The sequence below is a fragment of the Leopardus geoffroyi genome, chromosome B1 (assembly GCF_018350155.1).
Source record: "Leopardus geoffroyi isolate Oge1 chromosome B1, O.geoffroyi_Oge1_pat1.0, whole genome shotgun sequence".
NCBI classification, from domain to species: domain Eukaryota; kingdom Metazoa; phylum Chordata; class Mammalia; order Carnivora; family Felidae; genus Leopardus; species Leopardus geoffroyi.
Window position 1 is genome coordinate 145,700,267 of NC_059327.1, and position 21,791 is coordinate 145,722,057.

Genomic DNA, 21,791 nt, shown 5'->3' on the forward strand with positions numbered 1-21,791 from the left:
TTTGGAAAGTAACTGGGTCATGAGAGTAGAACCCTCATGTATGGTATTAGTGCCCTTCTTAAAAAAAAATGGTCAGAGAGCTAGCTCTCTTTTTCCTCCATGTGAAGACACAGCAAGGAAATAGCTATTTGTAAACCAGGAAGAGGACCTTTTCAAGTACTTGGCCTCTCTGGCACCCTGATCTTGGACTCCTGGCTCCCAGAACTATGAGAAATAAGTTGTTGTTTAAGCCACCCAGTCTAGGGTAATGTGTTAGCAGCCCCAACTGAGAACATCACTCATCTGTTAAAACATGTTTATTTTCAGAACGATAAAAAAAATTATATACATATATATTCTCTCAATATGGTGTTGCATATCCAGAAATTCTACCTAAAAGAAGTTAAATGGTTAAAACACAGCCTTAGTTCTGCATTTTCTATTTCATCTTTCCGAGGCATCATCCCCATGATCTTCCTTGGGTCTCGATGGTCTTAAATTTCCTTCCCTTCCTCTTCCAACCTGACGACTTTACAGTTTCCTAGGGTGGGTTGCCTCTCCTCTTGGCTGAGGTTATCTATCAGGTTTGCTTTCTTTAAGAGTAAATTCTTAAAATTTAAGACCAGTCTGTCATACAACTGTATGAACCCCATTTTCTTCTTATTAAATGCATAGATCTTACAACGAATGAAACATTCCTGTAAAAGAAGCATTGAAGTTTTGACAACTGTAGATAAACAACCTTATTTATACTGAGATCCAAGGTTGTGGATGACTAAAATGGGGAGCAAGTTAAAGCCTTTGGAACTTAAAGGTTCAAGCAATCAAAAGGCCAGAGTGTTGACAAGTTAATCAAGAAAAATGTGGATGTCATTAAGAATAATATCAAACGATAGGGTCAAGTGAAAAGCAGTGATCAAATGCCAGAGTGCCTTAGGAAGTTAACTGGTAGGGCACAGCATGGAAAAGGTGGACTCTACTAAGATGTAGTGAGCCTGACTAGGAAGCCTCTAACCTACTATATGAGTTTAGAGAGTATTTTTACAACATAATGGAAATTTCATAACCCTCCCTTCCATTATTCCCTCACAAGTAGCCAACCACCTGCCTGAAAATAATGTTTAGGTTGTCAGAATAAGTAAAGAAGGCAGTTCATTTTAGTCAGAAATTAGCATAACTTGATGTTACTCTGAAAGAAACCTCTGGAGGATGTCCAAGCTCACGATGATACCGAGGGCTTCCGATAGCCACAGGATGTGATGTTCCTTGTGTGACCATCAGTTAGGGGCACTACAATACAAACAGAGCAACAGGTGACTATACAGATACACAGGATTTCCCATGTGTGGCCCCTTGTAAGAAAATAAGAAAAAACCCAGAAGAATAAAGAAAAAATCTCATGTATTTGGTAAGCTAAAAACAGATAGCAGCCATAATTAAGCACTTTACATGTATTATCCCATGATAGAGCAAAGTAAGAACAAATGAAATCATGTAAATCTCGATGTTAAGTGAGTTATCCAAAATGACATAAATTATAGTTGTGGATCTGGAACACTAACCCATAGCTCTATGAGTCACAAACCCGAGTTCTTCCCACCACATTATACTACTCAACTGCCAAGGTGATCCCCTGGTGAATCATAGTTCCACATACCCTTAATTCGTTTTCCTTTTTTAAATTAATTAATTAATTAACTGTTTTTATTTTAGAGACAGAGAGTGTCAGTGGGGGAAAGGGGCAAAAGGAGAGGGAGCGAGAGAATCTTAAGCAGCCTTCAAGCTCAGTGAGGAGCCTGATGGCGGGGTCAGGGTGGGGGCGGGGCCGGGGGGGGGGGTTGGTGATCCCATAACCCTGGGATCATGACCTGAGTTGAAATCAGGAGTTGAAATCAGTTCTACAAACAACTGACTGAGGTGCCCAGGCACTCCCTTTTCATTTTTTAATTTAAAAACCCACAAAATTTAGTTTTTCTAATATGAGTCATAATCTCTGTCTTATGCACCACATTGGCTTAAAAATCCTACCATGACTTTTTTTCCCATAAGTTAATCCAAATACACTCCCATTATCACCTGCCTGTCCTTAATGTATCTTCTCCATTCACCAATTTGCAAATTCCATGTGGAGTCTAGATTCTAGAAATGTTGTGCTGGAAGTAAATTTTTTTTTTCTAAAGGGATTTTTTTTTTTCCTTAAAACTTCTTTCACCAAATGTGTCTATTGCCTGCCTACCTTATCTGCATAAGATAGTTTCTAGCAATATTAGATCATTTTTATATTTCATGGGGATACTTACAACACAGGTCAACTTGGATATCATGTTAAATAGAAGGTAAGAACCAATGGTTCTCAAACTTGGTCATGCATCAGAATCTCCTGGAGGGCTTACTAAAACACAGGTGTTTGGGCCCGACACCCAATTTCTGACTTCAGTATGTCTAAGCTGAGGCCTAAGAATGTGAATTTCTAACAAGTTGCCAGGGAAGATAATTCTGCTGGTCTTGGGACCATACTTTTGGATTCTCTGGTATAGACTCATTCTAATCTTACTGTAATTTTATTCTAATCTATGGCAGAGTCTGTATATATTCATAGATATCTTTAATTAAAAGAAAAGAAAGGGAGTTCAAATATGAGAATCCTTGGCATTAATTATACCTGTTGATAATCTTTTTGATAATAATCATCACCCATTCAGCGTTAGGATCCAAACAAATTAATTTCCCATCTTCCAATGTGACTCTGGAAAAAAAAAAAAAAGAGCATTTTGGTTAAGTAATAATTGTACATAATTTAATAATGTTTTAAATGTATTGATTAAAATGATATCAACATGAAATTTTATATTTAAAATGGACATATGGATTTCTCAAACTACATTAATACTATTATTGGAATATGACTTTCAGTCATACCAGTATACATAATGAAATTTTAAAAATCAATTAAAGATAAAATTTTTTCTTAAAGTTTTTGAGATATCAAGTATGCAGCAAACATTTAGTAGACTTATGCTACACAATTGTTAGACTGGAAAATCTACACAAGGGTAATATCTTCCGGGATTCCAGTTATCAACCACTTACTCTATATTCTTTATCATTATACCTGGGCTAATTGTGTTAGCTTTTGGGACCTCATTAAAGGCTCATTTATTACTGGGGGAGAGGAGAACATAAATTGCTTATTTAAATTAATTCTGAAGTTTAAGTTGCTTCTATAGTTTTTTTTTTTTAAGTTTATTTATTTATTTTGAGAGAGAGACAGCTGAGTGGAAGAGGGAGAGAGGGAGAAATAGAGAATCCCAAACAGGCTCTGCACTGTCAGCGCAGAGCCTGATGCAGGGCCAAACTCACGAAACTGTGAGATCATGACTTCAGCCAAAATCGGGAGCGGATGCCTAACCACCTGAGCCGCTAGGACACCCTGCTTCTATAGTCTTAAACTCTGCTTCGCAGAACCACAAATCTCTACCTCTTTGAAGTTCATTGCATGAATGGAGGACCAGATCATAATAAAAACGATAATGATAATAATGTAATAATAACCCCTTAGCAAATTACCAATACACAGATAGCCACAAAGCATCATACATAGTAGTAAAACCTCCAAAGCATTTCATTTGAAAGCAGAAAGAAGATAAGGATACACACTATCACCACAGTCATTTCCACAAAGCTAGAAAGATAAAAGGCATAAAGTTCCAAAGGAGGAAAGTAAACTGCCGTTATTGCCAGATAAACTACTCAAGTAAAGAGTTGGTGGTTACAAAATCAATACAAAATTTGGTCTAAATGCTAATGACAACTAGAACAAAATTTTATAAAGTTATTCTTTACAATAGCATCAAAAAATATAAAATGAATAGAAATGTGGGTGTTTTTTTTTTAATAATACAAAAGAAATGGAGACCTTTATGGAGAAAAATCATAAAACTTTGGTTCAAGACATTAAAAGAAGCCCTTGATAAAGTGGGTTTCTACGGGATTGATAAAGTGGGATTCTATGTTCTTGAAATAACTCAGAATCATGAGGACGTCAATAATTCACAAATTAGTCTATAATGTCAAAGAAACTCACTCAAAATTATGATGTAATTAGTGCAAATTTGCAAGCTGATTTTAATATTTATATGGAAGAGCAAAAATCCAAGAAAATGTGCTCTGAAGACAATGGAAGAATTTTCCTTTCTTGATGTTAAGAATTACTATAAAATGTTAAAGATAATGCACAAGTAAAGACAAATCGATTAAAAATCAATTTAAATTTTTTTAATAAAAAAAGCATATTGTTTAACTAATTAAATTAAAAAAATTTAAATTTTTTTTAATAAAAAAAAGCATATTGTTTAACTTGGTATGTAAAAAATGCAAATTTACATTAATTGAAAGGACACCATAGAAAGAAGGAAAATACGAGCCGCAAATTGGAAAATGAGTTTTGCTATCCATAAATCTGACAAGCGATTAATACCCAGAATATGTAAAAAACACCTGTGAACCAATAGGGAAATGATAGTATCCTAGTGGGAAAAGAAGCAAAGAAATGAACAGAAATTTCACATAAAAGGGAACATACATGCTTATGAACACATGGAAAAAATACTCAACGTCATTAATAACAGAGAAATGCAAATTAAACGAGCAATAAAAGATACCGTTACGTACCCATCAGGTTAACAACACCAGATATTGGCCAAATGTGAAACAACAAATGGTTTTATGTAGGAAGGAGCGTTCATTGGTACTGTTACTTTGTAATACAGTGTGGCATAACCTAATAAGGTCAAAGATGTGCAAACCTTAAATGAAACCCAGCAAGTAATAAGAGAAACTCTCATATACCTGAACCATATATGGAGGATGTTGATAATCGCAAAAATGTGGGTAGAACCCAAATGTGCATCAACAGTGGACTGGATAAGCAAACTTGGTATTTGTTGAGTTAGTATTCCTACAACGGGATACTAAGTGTCATTTAAACTGAATAAAGGACAGCTAAACATATCAGAATGCATGTATTGCAGAATAAAATGTTGAATAATAGAATTAAGTCAAAGAGTATATACAGCACGATGCCCTGAAGTTCAAAAGCAGGCTGTCTTAGTCCATTTTGGCTGCTATATATATATAAAAAACACCACAGACTGGGTGGCTTAACAAATACCATTTCTCACAGTTCTGGAGGTTGGGAAGTTCTTGGTCAAAGTGCCATGGATTTGGTGTCTGGTGAGAACCTGCTTCCTGGTTCATAGAAGGCCACATTCTTACTCTGTCCTCACATGTCGGAAGGTTAGGGAGCTCTCTGTGGTCTCTTTTTTAAGGGCACTAATCCCTTTGTTGAGTGATGAGGGCCCCACCCTCATGACCCAATCACCTCCCAACGTTTCCTCCTCCTAATAACTGTAACGCTGTGGCTTAGGATTTCAACATATGAATTCGGGGGTGCATTCATTCAATCCACATTCAATCCACAACACAGGCAAAACTGTAATTGTTTTAGATTTCATACATAGATGGTATAATGATTTTTAAAAAGCAAGAAACAGCAGCTCAAATAGTAGTTATTTCTTAGCTTGGGATGGGTATATGATTCCGAAGGTGTATTAGTTTGCTAGGACTGCAACAATATACCACAGACGGGGTGGCCTGAACAACAGAAACTTAGTATCTCACAGTATGGGGGCTTTAAGTCCAAGATCAAGGTACTGGCAGGTTTAGTTTCTTCTGAGGCCTCTCACCTTAGCTTGCAGATGGCCATTTTCTTGCTGTGTCCTCACAGGCCTTTTCTTTGTGTGTGTGTGCATGTCTAGTGTCTCTTCCTCTTATAAGGACACTAGTCATGTTGGATTAGGGCCCAGCCTTACGACCTCACTTAACCTTAGTTACCTCTTTAATGATCTCATCTCCAAACACAGTCACACTCTGAGCTTTAGGTAGTTAAGACTTCAAAATATAAATTTAGAGAGGACACAATTCAACCCAAATACCAAATAGGTATTTTGCATGTGCAGGCTTCTGATATACGAATTATATTCCAGATTTTGGCCTGGGTGGCAAGTGAACAGATTTTGTTTTATTACTGATCTTTAAATTGCATGTATATATATTTATATACTCTTTTGTATGCATGTTAGACAGAATCCTAAGACTCACCAAGCTTTCCTCCCTCATCTCCAGGAAGACGATGAGATATTACATCCATGATTATGTCATGTTACATGGCAAAGGGATTTGGCAGATGCAATTAAGGTTACTGATGAGTTGACTAAATTAATCCAAAGAGAGATAATTCACATGTAACCACATGGGCCCTAAAAGCAGAGTTATCTCTGGTTAGTAGCCGAAGAGAGATATTTGAAGCATGAGATCAGATCAGTGTGGGATAGATTCTTAGTCATGGATACGGAAGAAGCTATGTGGAAGAAACTGAGAGTAGCCTCTAAGAGCTTCGAGTGACCATGAGCCAATGGCCAGAAAGTATATGGATACCTCAATCCTACAACTGCAGAGAACCGATTTCAGCCAACAACATAGATCACCTTGGAAGTGGATTCCTCCCAGATCCTCCAGACAAGACTTCAGCCCAGCTGACATCTTAATTTAAGCTTTATGAAACCCTAAGCAAAGAAACTGGTCAAGCCATTGGCCTACTGACTTACAGAACTTTGAGATAATCAATGGGTTTATTCTATGCCACTGAGTTGTGATAATTTATTACTTAGGAATGAGCCAAAACACTATGTATGATATCGTTCAAAATTTTAAAAAGTTTCAGTAAAATGCAGAAGTGTTCTCCCCAGCCTCTAAGCTCTGTATTTGTTGAGCTTATTTCTGATGCTTCAGAAAGATTGTCACACCGGCTTTGAGAGCCACCAAGCCATACAGACTCACTATGTTGCCCAAGTGTATAATAGAGACATCTCTAGAAAATCAAGAATTACCCATGTATTCTTACTGAGGACCATGTCACTTCGCTTCTTGCACATGTTCTTTGACTTCAAAGGCCACTCAAAAGAGTTCACACACTACTCATGTTCCTATTTGAGAGCATTTTACTTTTTTGGAGAGGGTACATGACATTTTCCGAGAGCATAACCACTGCACAATTATCTTCCCACACTGTACATGAATCATGCTCAGGGCCCTGGTCTCTGGCACTCCCAACGTACCGTATTTTTTTAATGCAAACGTCCGCGTTGCAAAGCCCAATCCTAGAGGCTACCATTCTCCCCCACATCTTTACTACTTACATGATTTCTTTCCTGCTGCAGTGAACACCTTCGGGTATCAACTGGACATGTTTAATGAATTTCGGAGAAATAAAATCAGAATGTGTCTGAATACACTGACATCGCAACTCTTGCCCCTCACAGAGATTGGCTGTGTAAGAAAAGAATGGCAAAACCCCGAGTAAGAACAAAGATAGCGGTTATGTTTTTCCTTTATCCATGCAGCAGGACACCCAGTTCCCAAAATAAGTATCGGTAGGCTAATTTAGAGAGACAAGCACACAAATCTAATCACCTGCTATTTTTATGATCAACAAACGTTTAGTAAGTATCTACGATATTTGAGGGATGGATACGTGCACTAGACCAATAATTCATTGCTTAAAAGTATGCATGGTCAATAAAATAACTTATTTACAGACACAATCAACTTGATTTCCTTCTATGAAAAGTTTTCAACATAAAAATTTCATGTGAATTCTATCAGTTGAAAGAGGCACTTTCTATCATTGCAATAAATACCCCTAAACTTATTTGCAGTAATGCTCCTGCTGTTATCTTGAGTAAGACAAGCACAGATCCTTCCAGTTCAATAAATCCAGGAAGCTAAACATATTTTTAAAATTAATCCAACAAGAAATTCTTTGACACCCCACAATCTAAATACATGTTCTGCCAAGGTTTCAATTTTACAGTTGCTATATTTTGCTCAATGCTAAATACAATCTCATCAGCTCTCGAATCTTTTCTAAATTTTTGCAATGCCTAGAAGGGAAATACAAAAGCTGTAGCTGCTTTACCAAAGATGCTCAGTGCAAAGACAGCCAGCAGGAGGAATCTTCTTTGTGAGCTCTCAGCAGCCATGTCAGTGCTTGATCTTGATCCTAGTCTGAATGGTGGAATCAACACCGCAGCCCTCTTTTATGTGCTTTCTGTAGCCCTGGGAATTTTTTGTTGTTCATGCACTCCCTCTTCATTGAAGGATGAAAGGAGCAGTTTATTAAGTAGTGTGTTTGCCACAAGCCAATAAGGAAACTGGGTTTGCTTTTCGAGCTTTGTTGTCGTAAGGGAAAGGGGGGGTTGACGTTTGGGGGCAGGATATGAATTCATTGAAAGGACAAATGAACCTGTTATTTCCTAGGGAGGGAAACTGCATAATTGTGAAGAGTTCCACGCCAGTCAGTTAACGCTGGCTTACACAATGGAGTAAGAATGTCTATGTACTTTTTAAAGGTCATGTTTGTACAAAGTAAGTAATTAAGATGCTTTTCCTCAGTGTGTTATTTGCTTTTAGCTTTTAGGCCTATTTGGCATAATCCCACTCAAGGTGATCATAGAATCTGCCAAGCTCCAGGCGCACTTATAGCATAAGTAACCTACAAAGAAACTGAAGTTCAGGCTATAATAACTCTTGTCCTGTCAAAAATAGCAAACCACAGTTTACTTGTGGTATGAAAGCAGCAGTTTTAATGGGCTTGAAGCTGAAATAAGTAACAGTGAACTACGAGCTCCCATTTTTTTCCTTAAGTAATTTTATAAGTGACCTTCATTGTTATTCCACACTGGCCACGTTGTCGGGTTTTTTTGTTTTTGTTTTTGTTTGCCTGAATGAACAAATCAAATATCCAAGCATTGGCATTACTCTCCTCACTCTGTCATGACCAAGAACCACAGACTGGGTGGCTTAGACAAGAACCCATTTTTTGTCTTGGAGTTCTGGAGGCCAGAAGCCCCAAATCATGGTGCACACAAAGTCGGTTCTTTCTGAGGGCTCAGATGGAAGGAGCTGTGCCAAGCCTCTCTCCTCGGCTTAGAGGTGGTTGTCTTCATATTCACACGGTGTTCTCCCTGTGTGATTGTCTGCCTCCGGATTTCCCCTTTGTATAGAGACACCAGACATATTGGATTGGGGCCACCCTCCTGACCTCGCTCTAATTTGGAAAGACCTTGCCTCTCAATGAGGTACTGTGGGTGAGGACTTTAACCTATGGGTCTGGGGAGTGGCCATAAGGGGACATAATTCAACCCACAACAGCATTTAGCTGAAGAATCAGTGGTTACTGAAGGGCCAATGTGGCCTGAAGGTAAACCTAGCCTCAGTAATAATAATAAGGTGTTTTCTGTTGACAATCATCAGTGAACATGTGTCACCTGCCAAAGCCTTTGCGGGACATTGAATACTCAAAGAATAAAAATGGAGTGTCTGCTCTTGAGGAATTGAGAGCCTATTTGGAGACAGACATGTAAATAGACTAAACTAGAAGGTGATCTCTGTTAACCTAGATGTATACCTGGGGCCCTCGGCAGGCAGAGGAGGGAGGACTTAGAGGCGAGAGCAGGGAGAGAAGACTTTACCTGGGAAGTAACATTGGAGTTGCTGAAGGTGAAAGGAAGTGCATCAAAACGAAAGGCTGACAGAACGTTCCAGACAGAGAAACGCATACAAAGGCACAGATTCACAAAGGGTTGCTGTGGTCTGAATGTTTGTGTCTCCTCCAAATTTACACGTTTGAATCCTAAGCCCCAAGGTGATGGTGTTAGAAGGTGCGGTTATTAGGTTATGAGGATGGAAACCTCGTGAGTGAAATTAGTGGCCTTGTAAAAGAGACCCCAGAACTCCCTGCGCCTTCTGCCATGTGAGACAAGACCAGTCTAAGATCCAAGGGAGCCGTTGCTCAACCATGTTGGTACCTTGATCTCAGACTTCCAGCTTCCAGAAGCGTGACAAATAAATTCCTGTTGTGTATAAGCCACAGGCCCATCGTATCTTCTTACAACAGCCTGGACAAACTAAGACAGAGGTCTTCGCATACTAAGGAAGAGTAACAAGTTATTCCAATCTCAAAATTAGGTAAGTTATAGTATCTTGACAACATTCAAGTGACTGATCAGATATTGGCCTTTATAGAAACACAATTCAGACACCATCTTGATTTCTTTGAGTCTTATTTTCCACCTGTACCAAGTGAAATGCTGTGTTATCCACATGTCTAGATATTATGATGATAACAAGGACGTATACAAAGATAAGATAGTCAACTATTGAAAGATTCAAAATAATTTAGTTTTCCAAAACTTCAAAAACAGGCTTTGGACATCATGGTTGTTAAGGAGTTTGCTAAAGACATAGTGATAAAAGATCTGGAGATCTTCGTTATCAAATATGGGTCTCTTGTCCTAGACCTGCCCAAATCCATGCCAGATCTGGAGCAAAATTAAAGTACAGTTGGATCTAGGTTGTTTGAAATGCTCAGATTGTCAGCTTCTTAAATTTTACAGACAATCTACTTTATCAGTTGAATTTTCACACGAGCCTGAGACCCGTACACACATGTAAGTCACACACATACACAAAAGCCTATTTTTTTTAAAAAAAAATTTTTTTTCAACGTTTATTTATTTTTGGGACAGAGAGAGACAGAGCATGAACGGGGGAGGGGCAGCGAGAGAGGGAGACACAGAATCGGAAACAGGCTCCAGGCTCTGAGCCATCAGCCCAGAGCCCGACGCGGGGCTCGAACTCACGGACCGCGAGATCGTGACCTGGCTGAAGTCGGACGCTCAACCGACTGCGCCACCCAGGCGCCCCTCACAAAAGCCTATTTTTAACTGTAATCTTATGTTTATTTCTTCAAAATATTTACCTACGCTAACAGAGCTGCAATATAACTTAATGGTAGTAACAACCACTAATTGAGTCCTGCTTTGTGTCAACACAACTCAATGAACTTTCTGTGTATTATCTGGAAACCTTACAAGGGATGCTTGTGTCTTATAGATGAGAGAATTGAATATCCCAGAGAGGTTAAATAATTAAGAAAGATTAAAAATAACCACAAATTTTTAAGAGCTCCTCACTTCAAGAAGTGAAACCTACTTCCCAAACCCCTTAGCTCCATGATGATACTGCTTTGGGCCATAGAATGTGGTAGAAGGGATGTGGATACTTCAGAGCAAAAATTCCAGAACCCTTGAAGATAGGTGGGAGAAAGGGTGAAATACATAAAGGGGATTAAGAGTACACTTACTGTGATGAGCACTAAGGATTGCATGGAATTGTTGAATCACTATATTGTATACCTGAAACTAATATAACATTCTATGTAATTTACACTTGAATAAATAAATAGGAAAAAACATGTTTCCACTTCTGCAATCTTGAAATGCTGCTGCCACCATAAGAACAGGGCAGAGCTCCTCTGCTGGAGACACGAAGCCCAGCCAACAGCCAGCACCAAGCACCATACTAGTGAGCAAGGCAGACCGGCTCAAGCCACAGATGACTGTAGCCACATGAGTGACCCAGGAGAGACCATCAGAAGAACCACCCAGCTGAGCCCAGTCCAGCTGTGGCATCACTTAGCCCAATCTGATGACCTACAGGGTCATGAGCCAGGATAAAATGGTTGGTGCTTTCAGCCACTACATTTTGGGGAGGTGATAAATAACCGAGAGAGTAACTCAGCAGATCACCCAATGTAGTTGACCCCATTTTTTTACCTCAAATTGGCCACAATAATCATCATATTTCCTTTAGAATACCCTACAAAAACTTGTGGTGTGAATGGGCTCTTAGTTATTAATTAGTGCCCTGATACTGATTCTACAAATTTTAGAAAGCCAACCCTAGAACCACAACTAAATAAATTTAATAATAATCTAGTTAATGAAATAGTCCTATACTAAATATCAGAAAGCTGAGTTCTAACTCATTTTGAAATAGGACGGTTCTGTGACATTTGGTAATTCCTTGGGGGTCTCTGAGCCTCCACAGTCCCATCTATAAAATGAGAGAACTGATTTTTTTTGTGTGATCTCCAAGGTTTTGAACTAAACTCTTACCTGCCTGTTAAAAGACCAGTTCCTGGTTTTAATTTGTGACTTGTTTATTCCTCTTCAAACTATGTGTTTTTTTTTTTTTTTCAGGGAACCCCTGAGAGCTAAGGAAATAATTCCAACTACTTCTCATTTAAAAGAGAAAATATTTATCATTTTAATTTTGAGAACAAAATGTCAATAGGCATACTATCCTTTTCACAGGAGAAGATAAGGTGCTGGATGTGGGGTTGGTAGATTCTAACCCCCCCTCTCCCCACACACACACACACATCCATTTCAAGGCCTTATGGACCCAACTTCTAGGTTTTGACTTTTTCCCTGCCCACTTCACATTTTCCTTCCTCCTGATTCTCTGGTATTATACTCCTTACTAAAATAATTGTACATGAGTCAACACTGGGATCTAACTTCTGGGGAATCCAAGTGACCAAGTTTCCCTGAAAGCAGATTCCGATACAATCCCTTGGGTGCAGTAGTTTACCTTGGAAAGGACCATACAAAGAGCAAGGGAAGGAATGGGGAAGTGTAGGGTAGGGAAGAGAAAAATACCAATACAGTCTATGTAATAAATGAGCTGTCACTGTTAAGTAAGTAGAGACTGATCTTGCTATGGAGCCCCTGAGGAATCTTGTAAAATGTTCCTCAGAATTGTGCCACCAAGACTTTCCAGCCATATAAAAGGGAACAGTCCTAACTTCCTGCCATGAACAACTAGAAAACTCAACAGAACACATTGAACAACTGCTTTTAGACACTAGAAAATAAGCGACAGAAGACTAGGCTCCCTGAGAAAAGGAAATAAGGTCAGGTTCATGATCACCCTGGCTTTTTTGCTGGAGCAATTCTGGACCATGGTTTGGCAGGGGGTGGGGGTGGGGGGATCTCAAGTAGAGCACAGTGGTTTTGCTGACTTGAGGAGACACAGATTTGAATTAAGGGAAACTGAGGTGACTACAAGTTATGGAGTAGGGTTGCAGGAAGGAGAGCTGCATGCATGAAAACAGAGCTCTGGAAATCTATACTGAGGTTCCATTGGGTCTCTCTGATCAATGCTAAGTCACACATGCATATGATGAAACTCCACTGGGTCAAGCAGAGAGGGGCCAGAGATCTATAAGCTGAGCAATTCTTAGACTGCATGGGGTGGGGAGATACTTGAGTTCAGACTTGTTACAGTGGAGGGAGCTTGTGAGCATTCAGGGCATTCGGCAGAGGCACAGGAAGGGCATGACTTAGCAGTACAGCTAAACAAGCTTTGGGGCAAAGAACTCTCTGTAGACCCCCCTAATGAAGCTTAAAAACAAGCCTCAAAAATATCAAGCTGGTTCTTTAGTAACTTAACTGCCCGTCGTAGCAGAGGCCAAGATCGGAAAGGAAGAAAACAAAATCTTGACACTTAACAACATAGGATTCAAAATTTCCTGCATCCAATCAAAAGTTACTAAACATGCCGGGAAGAAAAGCATGATCCATAATGGGAGCGGGGTGGTGGAGATCAGTCAATAGAAATAAAAATGACACAATGATAGAATTAGTAGACAAGGATTTGGGGCACCTGGGTGGCTCAGTCAGTGAAGCTTCCAACTCTTGGTTTCAGCTCAGGTCATGATCTCACAATTCATGAGTTCGAGTCCCATATCAGCCTCTGCACTGACAGTATGGAACCTGCTTGGGATTCTCTCTCTCCCTCTCTCTCTGCCCCTCCCCCTCTCATGCTGTCTCTCTCAAAAATAGATAAACTTAAAAAAATTTTTTAATAAAAATTAAAATGAATTAATAGACAAGGATTTTAAACTAGCTATTACAAATATGCTCAAGGGTTTAAGAGAAAATGTGAACATAATGAGGAGAGAAGTGGAAAGTTTATATATATAATAAATATATTTATAAATAAGTCATTTAGCAAAGCAATGAAATGAGAGTCCTTGCTAAGGTAGCTATAAGAATGTAAATGTTTTTGAGGAGATAGAGTTGAGTAGCAAGGTAGACAGGAACTCCTTCATATTTATATAGTGTATTTTCCAGAATTGTCCAACCAAAGGACTGGAAAATAGAATATTCATCTACTAACTCCTGCCCCTGAATGAGTGTGGCCTCTTAGGGCATTAAATCACAGGCCATCCTTCCTCTGAGCTGAGCAAACTCTCTCTGCCATGCTCTCCTCCCCACACCCGAATGGAGACAGCCCTCAGGAAGAGGATCAGAAGGACAGGGGGCTTGAGTTGGGAAGCTGTCACCAAGTACAGATGCTGCCCATTGCAACGGTGCAACTCATTGGTAAGTAAAGGAAATATGAACGGGGGCATCAATGGTGAAGATAGGATTATTTGTGTGGGTAGTCAGGAAGAAAAGAGAAACGGTATCACCTGTTATTCTGGACTGTCTCCATTATGCTATTTCAGGCTTGCCACTTCCACCATTCCCCAATGTCCTTCCAGTTACTTCTTGAAATCCTGAGAGGACATCTCCATTGCATTCACAAGGAAGGACTCATAATGACATAATGGCTCCTTTCTGGGTTTAGCTCCTTTGGTAACATTGCTCAAGAAACTTTAGTCAATGTTGCCATGGTTATTTCCTGCTGATGATCTTTCAAAGTTGTGATGTGTCACCCAGTATTCTTTTCCTACTTAAACTCATGACCACCAACTTACACCCCTTGTGTCCCATTTCCTGCCATATCACTCTTAATGGGAGACTGCCTTGTACTTGCAAAGTCTCAGGTTGATTTGGTGCGAAAAGTATAGTACATATCCACTTGATTGAGGACAGGCACTGAAACGATGTCCATAGAATTGGCCTAAGGACCAATGGCAGATTTCTGGAGCCACTGATAATGCTTAATCACTGCAAAAACTTGAGAAAGTGTGTTCTTTTATTACCTTCATTCTGTAGCAAGGGACATGAGGCTGAGTGAAGTCAAGAAACATGCCCAAGATCGCACAGTCAACAAGTGATAGAGCTGGAATTTATCCAAAGTTTACCCCATTCTTTGAAACCTATGTCCTTATCCACCATATGAACAGAACATCTCCTTTCTCCTTTCTATGTTGTATGTTCCATACTGACAAAAGCTCAGTGGCCAGTACAGCAGGCTCAAGCCAGTGTTTGAATGTAAGAACTGGTCTTAGGTGTGAGGGTGTTATTGAGCCCTCGGGGTCCCTCTTATAAATAGTTTCCAATGTCCCTTGCCTTGGGGTGAGGGAGTAAATGTTAGCATTTGTGGAGCTTCAATAATGGCTTGCATTTACAGTAAAACTTTGGTTTGCGAGCATAATTCGTTCTGGAAACGTGTGTAATCCAAAGCACTTGTATATCAAAGCGAATTTCCCCATAAGAAATAATGGAAATGCAGATGATTCATTCCAAACCCAAAAATATTCATCTAAAAATGATTACAATACTGTAATATGATACAAAATAATAAAGAAAATACAAAATATGAAGAAAAATAAATTAACTTGCACTTACCTTTGAAAACCTTGTGACTAGTGTGAGGGAGACAAGAGGGAGGAGGGTTATTGAGTAGGATGATTTTCACTATCACTAACAGGTGTTGACTACAGTACAGTATGAATCAACTCTTGTCCTATCTGTATTTTATGTGACTGGTGATACGACCGCTGAAGAAAGGGTCTCTATCTGGAAGCAGCCTGACCTAGAATGAAGCAGAGCATTCCTAAGCTTACTCTTATATGGAAAAGCAAAGGACTGTCCATAGGTGCTTTGAAGCGACAAAAAACACACTAGTGACAGTTGTGGGCACCTTCCAAAGTTCCGAAAAAACACTGATTTCTGCCAAACACCGCAGCCTGAGACCGAGCATCCGAGCATGGAGGACGATCACCTACAATCCCACAGTGTGTGTGTGTGTGTGTGTGTGTGTGTGCGTGCGAGACAGAGAGAGAGAGAGAGGGAACCATTGTCTCAGTTGTGATCATGTGACATTTGGCATCACATACTACTCGTATTTCAAGACATGGCTCATTTATCAGGTTAATGTTTGCTCCTTTTGCGGAACACTCGCAGAACAAGTTACTCGCAATGCAACGTTTTACCTTATTCTGTACCATTCACAAATTGTCTTCCTTCTTATCTCAGCTTAACTAATAACACTGCAGTTACAAAGAGGTTACCATTTTTAACTTTACGAAAACAAAGCTCACACAGGTTGTTTCTTGCTACTCAGAATCCTTATTTACCCAGCTACTTGGGCAAAGCAGAATCTGATCTTAGGTATGGAGGCTGCCAGCCCTGCCTTCTGGCCTCTGCTGAAGACTTTTACCTAGGGCTCAGGATTTCCTGAATGAGTCCTGAGTCAGAGACAGGCACACCCCACACATTCACAAACATTCTTCCTTTCCTGGTTTGGAGTGTGGTTTCAGATCATAGGCATCTTTCCTCTCTTTACGTACAAATCTTGTTTGTCTTGGAAACATCAAGTGCTTGGTGTCATCCTGGGGCAGTTGGATACCAACTTCCAGAGGGCTTTCTCAGGCTAAATAATCTATCAGGTTCCATAAAATTTGCACTAGGAAGGATGGGAACGAATATACTCAAACCTTAAAACTATTTGATAAACTGATATAAAGAATTGGAGTAACATTAAACTCAGTGGCAGATATATATATATTTATTTATTTTTCTATTGAGATAGAGAACACCTGAGTGGGGGAGAGGGGGAAAGAGAGGGAGAGAGAGAGGGAGAGGGAGAGGGAGAGAGAGAGAGAAAGAGAGACTTAAGCAGGCTTCATGCTCAGGGTCAAACCCCATCCCGCCACCCTGGGTTCATGACCTGAGTGCAATCAAGAGTTGGGATCTCAACCGACTGACCCACCCAGGCACCCCAGTGTCAGTTACTTATAAATGAAGGTTAGAAAATTGAACACAAATGTCAATTAGATCTTTTCGTAGACAAAGTACTCAGCCATTCACTTTTTGTGCTTCTACTGGTGACCCAACTTATTTGAGGTTTGAAGAAAAAATTCACTTTACCGCCATTTCCCTGCCAGCTTCATTAAATTGTCAATAATTGTTTGAAGACTCATTTAGCAAAAGCAATTAAATGAGACTCCTTGTTAAGATTGCTCTAAGAATGTAAATGCTTTTGAGGAGAGTAAATTGAGTAGTAGGGTAGAGAGGAGCTCTTTGTAACAAATGGCACTAAATATCAGTGACTCTTACACTGAGGGACAGAGGGAAACCCATACTTGGGAAAAGCATATTCCTGGGTAAATGAAACCCAAGCATATTCATGGGTAAATGAAATGACAGCTATCATCAGATAAAGTCAAGCATAAATTATAGTTTGATTTATCTGTGTAGCAAATTGAATGCCCAGGAGGAAAAATAATTTTTAAAAAGGTCGAGAAATATTGCTGTAAATCATCAGATGATCCAGGAAAGATAGACTTTTTGCCCCTAAATGAAACAAACATTTTTTTTTATTTTGAAATACTTTATTTTCAAGTTCTTTTCAAAAATAGCGATAAATATGTGAGCTTCTCTGTTATAAGACATAGAGAAACACTGCATATTTAACAATTAATAAGGCATTATGCCTTACAGGAAAGACATAAAATGTCCAAAGGATATGTAGAACATTGTAGTTCCTAAAGCTTCAACATGAGAAATGTTGACCACATACTGTGACATCATTTCAATAAATAACAGCCATTCTTTTAAACAATTACAAAAATAGTTGTGCACATACATTCCTCAGCCTGATAACAACCTCACTCTCTACTTGGATGCCCCAGCCACTGTCACAGTGGCTGGTATGCTGTGGGTTCCTCAGAAGTATTAATTTAATGACTGGGAATGTGTGCAAACCTTTACCTTCAAAGTAAATACAAATCAGGGTTGAACTAAGCTGGGTTTAACATAAAATAAACAATAAAAATAACGGCATAGTGCCGCAAATAGATTCAATCGCAGCCTATAATTATGTTGCATGTAAAATAGTGGCAGAGAATCTCTGAAAACCAGCCCACCAACAAATAAATAAATAAATAAATAGGAGGCTTCTCCTAAAAGACGCTCAAAACGTATGAGGCCCAATTCTGGTGGCACTGGGCGCTGACGATTCCACTTTTTCCTCTTTGATTCCTGTAAGGGCAAGGCCGGATTCAGGTGCAGCCACCAGTCTGCTTCCGCCTTCCTCTGGTCAGTTGGAGCTGCCCGGTAATGAGAAAAATGTCATCCTTAGTACTGCTCAGGAAAGCTGGCTGGCACAGGACCCCTCTCCTGTCCCAACCGTGACGTTCCAGAGTTTTCTGAAGCTAGTTTCCCCAGCCTGGCATCTAAAAGGCTACTGCCTACATTGTGTGGTAGAGACCTCTAAGCTCTTGGATGCTTTCATTTGGGAATGTAGGTGGAGCCTGTGGTCTCGGCTCAATTATTGGCTACGAGCAGCCACAACGTGTTTCTCCCTGTCACACTGGGCCTCCCTTCAGCCTCATAGCAACCCCATATGGTAGTTACTACGGTTTACTCTTTTCCTGGGCGTACAGAAGCTTTAGATTCATCATCATCATCGTCATCGTCATCATCCTTGGGTCACATGGCTGATAGGGAGAGAATCCAGATTTGCTCCTAGTACAGTGTCACTACAAGGTGCCTGCTCTTCACCTCTAAGCTTTAGAGCCTATGTTGCACACCACCAAGGACTGTGCTTTGCAGACGTGAAGCCCAGAAGGAATGGGGGGGGGGGCATGCCTATGTTTCTTAAGAGGTGGAAAGCTTTTTAATGTAACTGACCAACACCAATAACTGTAATAAAAGCAGGTTTACCCACATTCGTTTGAATAGGGAGAAAGGGCACTAGAAATATTCTTCCCGCAACAAAGCGGATGAATAACCTGAACAGCAAATTTAGTGTGAAACAGATTTTTCAGTCCTTCAGCGAAACCTAGGTTTCCTTGATCAAACTTCCCGGAGGCATTTGCCAGGATCCGTGACCAAGGACTCTAGCGGCACGCGTCAACAGAAAGCATAACTCACTTGCTTAGCATCTTTTCGATGATTCTCTTGACCATGGGGGCTTCGGGGTTGAGACAGGCTTCGTGTCCGTTCTTGAGAGTGGCTCTGCGGAGACAAGGCACAATCCCCGTTGGCGGGAGGCCGGGCCGCAGGGTGGGGGGCACGGGGGCGGGGGGGGGGACGGCCAGGACGGCTGCAGCGCAGGGCGTCACTTACAAGACTTCGGTGTGGGCGCAGTGGGGGCCCGACGGCGTCACCTTGACGCTCTGGATGTTCTTGGGGTGAATGCCCTGCACGGTCTGCAGGCACTGGCAGCGCAGCTCGGTGACGACGGGCGCCGCTGCGGGGAGAGCAGGCCGGGTGAGCGGGCGGCCCCGGGGCGCGCACCCGCACCCGCACCCGCACCCGCACCCGCACCCCGTCCCCCCGAGGACTCCGGGCCTCACCTGCGGCGCGCCGAGCGGCGGGGACCAGGAGCAGGAGCAGCAGCGCGGCGCCGAGGAGCCGGGGAGCGCGGGGCGCGGTGCGGGCCATGGGGCTCAGCTCGGGGAGTCGCGGCGGCGGTGGCTGGAGCTGGGCGGCTGGCGGGAGGGCTGGCGGAGCGGACTCTGTGGCTCCCCGAGCCGGGAGAACCGCTTTTATCCCCGGTCGACTCGGCGCGGCGCGGCGCGGCGCGGCGCAGGGCGCAGTGGGGGGGCAGGGAAATTCCCGGCGCCCCGGGTCATTCCCGGGTGCGGAAGGTTCGCGCGGCCCCGCCCCCGGGGTGGAGGGGGACCCGCCCGCGGGTGCCGGCGACTCAGAGACCGTTGTCAGCCCCAATGCGCAAAGGGGGCGTGAGTGGCCGCCCCGCGGCGGCTGCCACCGCGGGGGAGGGTGCGGCAACCATGAGCGCCCACCCCGGTCGCTGGGAGAGGAGCTGGGGACGGATCTGTGAGCCCCGGACAGGGGTGGCGCGGCAGTTTTGGAGGGAGAGTTCTGTCTCATTAGTGATCAGATTTGGGGGAATTAAGGATAGCGAGGGGGTACCTTTGCTTGGCTCTCTACCTTCCATCTCTGTATATTCTGTCTCTGAATTCCGTCTTGCACAGGTCCTACGCCTGAAAGGGATGCTGTCAAAAATACAGCCAGCGTCTCGGATTCCAGAGAAAAATGTTCAAACTGTTTCTCTTGTATATTCTCAAATCACACTTAGATGACCTCGGTTATGTTTTCCATTTGGTGGGAGTAAGAATCAGTGTCTAGAGTCGATTCCAGTGTGGATTTCAGTGAAAGGAGAGGGCTATAACATGACCTTTTTTTTCTTCTTCTTTTGTATCCTGCTGAACTTCCTTGTACTCTCCAAAATGTTGGAATTCCCTAAATCCCGGAAAATCTCTTTTTCCATGCACGAGGGGTTCAAATTTGAGCTATGGAATACAGGACCGGCCATCAGTCTCAAGCTGGAGAGGGGCAAGTTGGCCAGGCTCCCGGATTTCACGAGTTCTGGTCTTTCAGGGGACAAAGCAGCACATGGTCCCCAGTGAGCGGGTACCTGCTGTGTGGCACCCTCACGTGAACCGCCACATCACACTCAAAAATCCGTTACCACACAACCTTCAGGGCTGGTCTCCCTTTCTCTAGCAACAGTGACTTGTCTGTTTTCGGACTAGGAATTTCAGTCTCTGAAGCGGACACCTTTGCTATTTTTTCACCAGAAGTTTTAGAGAAATCTGACGAATTCAATATTAGGTAGAGAGGGTTTAAGTGTAATTGTCCAGGTTGGATTCAGACCTCTTGGAGACGTGGAATCCCATGCGGGATGGGGGGAACAAACAGGAATGACCTCTGGCCCAGAGATGGGTATGTAGGAACAGGGCTCCCAGACTGCCCAGCTTCGTGGGTACGAGCCTGCTCCCGGCAGCCGGCCACTGAGCCCTTAGCGAAACCACCTATCACCTGCAAGTTGTTAAACATTTCTCTGTCCACACCAAGATAGTTATGAGAAATGAGTCAACATTTGTGAGAGGTGGTGCAGATTAAACACTTTGTAAATGTTCATTAAGTGAGTGGAATAACTTTTCCCAGCATTGCCTAAACAGAAACTCAACCCGTTGTAAATCCTTCCATAAAGAAAAAAACAATTGTAATGGAAAGGTTCACTCCCCAATTTTTCTTTTCACATTTAAAATGTTCTGTATTAGTGGGAATGCAAGCTGGTGCAGCCATTCTGGAAAACAGTATGGAGGTTCCTCAAAAAACTAAAACTAGAACTACCCTACAACCCAGCAATTGCACTACTAGGCATTTATCCAAGGGATACAGGTGTGCTGTTTCGAAGGGACACATGAGCCCCCATGTTTATAGCAGCACTATCAACAATAGCCAAAGTATGGAAAGAGCCCAAATGTCCGTTGATGGATGAATGGATAAAGAAGAGGTGGTATATATATATATATATATATATATATATATATATATATATATACATGCAATGGCATATTACTCGGCAATCAAAAAGAATGAAATCTTTCCATTTGCAACTACATGGGTATTATGCTAAGTGAAATTAGTCAGAGAAAGACAAATATCACATGACTTCACTCATATGAGGACTTTAAGAGACAAAACAGATGAACATAAGGGAAGGGAAACGAAAATAATATAAAAACAGGGAGGGGGACAAAACAGAAGAGACTCATAAATATGGAGAACAAACAGAGGGTTACTGGAGGGGTTGTGGGAGGGGGGGATGAGCTAAATGGTTAAGGGGCCCTAAGG

General features: G+C 41.5%; 1 protein-coding gene and 1 long non-coding RNA gene across 3 annotated transcripts in view; one reads left to right on the forward strand and one right to left on the reverse strand.

Moving 5' to 3' along the window:
* Positions 1-281: 281 nt before the first annotated feature.
* On the reverse strand, positions 282-20,033 carry LOC123595861 (translation initiation factor IF-2-like). Of its 2 annotated transcripts, XM_045473759.1 has the most exons (5): positions 19,481-20,033; positions 19,251-19,374; positions 19,056-19,139; positions 2,642-2,725; positions 282-1,269 (listed from the first exon to the last, which is right to left on the reverse strand). In XM_045473759.1, exons 1-5 carry the CDS (start codon positions 20,016-20,018, stop codon positions 1,257-1,259), a joined length of 843 nt encoding a protein of 280 aa, XP_045329715.1. In that variant the 5' UTR covers positions 20,019-20,033; the 3' UTR covers positions 282-1,256. The 2 variants fall into 2 exon arrangements, with proteins under 2 accessions (XP_045329715.1, XP_045329716.1); XM_045473760.1 differs by lacking the exons at positions 282-1,269; positions 2,642-2,725 and adding an exon at positions 17,980-18,229.
* LOC123595864 overlaps positions 19,301-21,791 on the forward strand; it is a 28,710-nt gene continuing 26,219 nt past the window's right edge. The window contains exon 1 of the long non-coding RNA XR_006711406.1: positions 19,301-19,394. This is a non-coding gene — a long non-coding RNA (uncharacterized LOC123595864). The remainder of the gene's footprint in view (positions 19,395-21,791) is intronic.

What these genes read in the sequence shown, in the direction of transcription:
- LOC123595861 (XM_045473759.1), bottom strand. Translation starts at nt 20,018, where the DNA reads ATGAGACAGAACTCTCCCTCCAAAACTGCCGCGCCACCCCTGTCCGGG. An exon ending in CGCCGCTCGGCGCGCCGCAG is followed by an intron (nt 19,375 to 19,480) that starts GTGAGGCCCGGA and finishes CTCTCCCCGCAG; the next exon opens with CGGCGCCCGTCGTCACCGAG. An exon ending in TGCGCCCACACCGAAGTCTT is followed by an intron (nt 19,140 to 19,250) that starts GTAAGTGACGCC and finishes TTGTCTCCGCAG; the next exon opens with AGCCACTCTCAAGAACGGAC.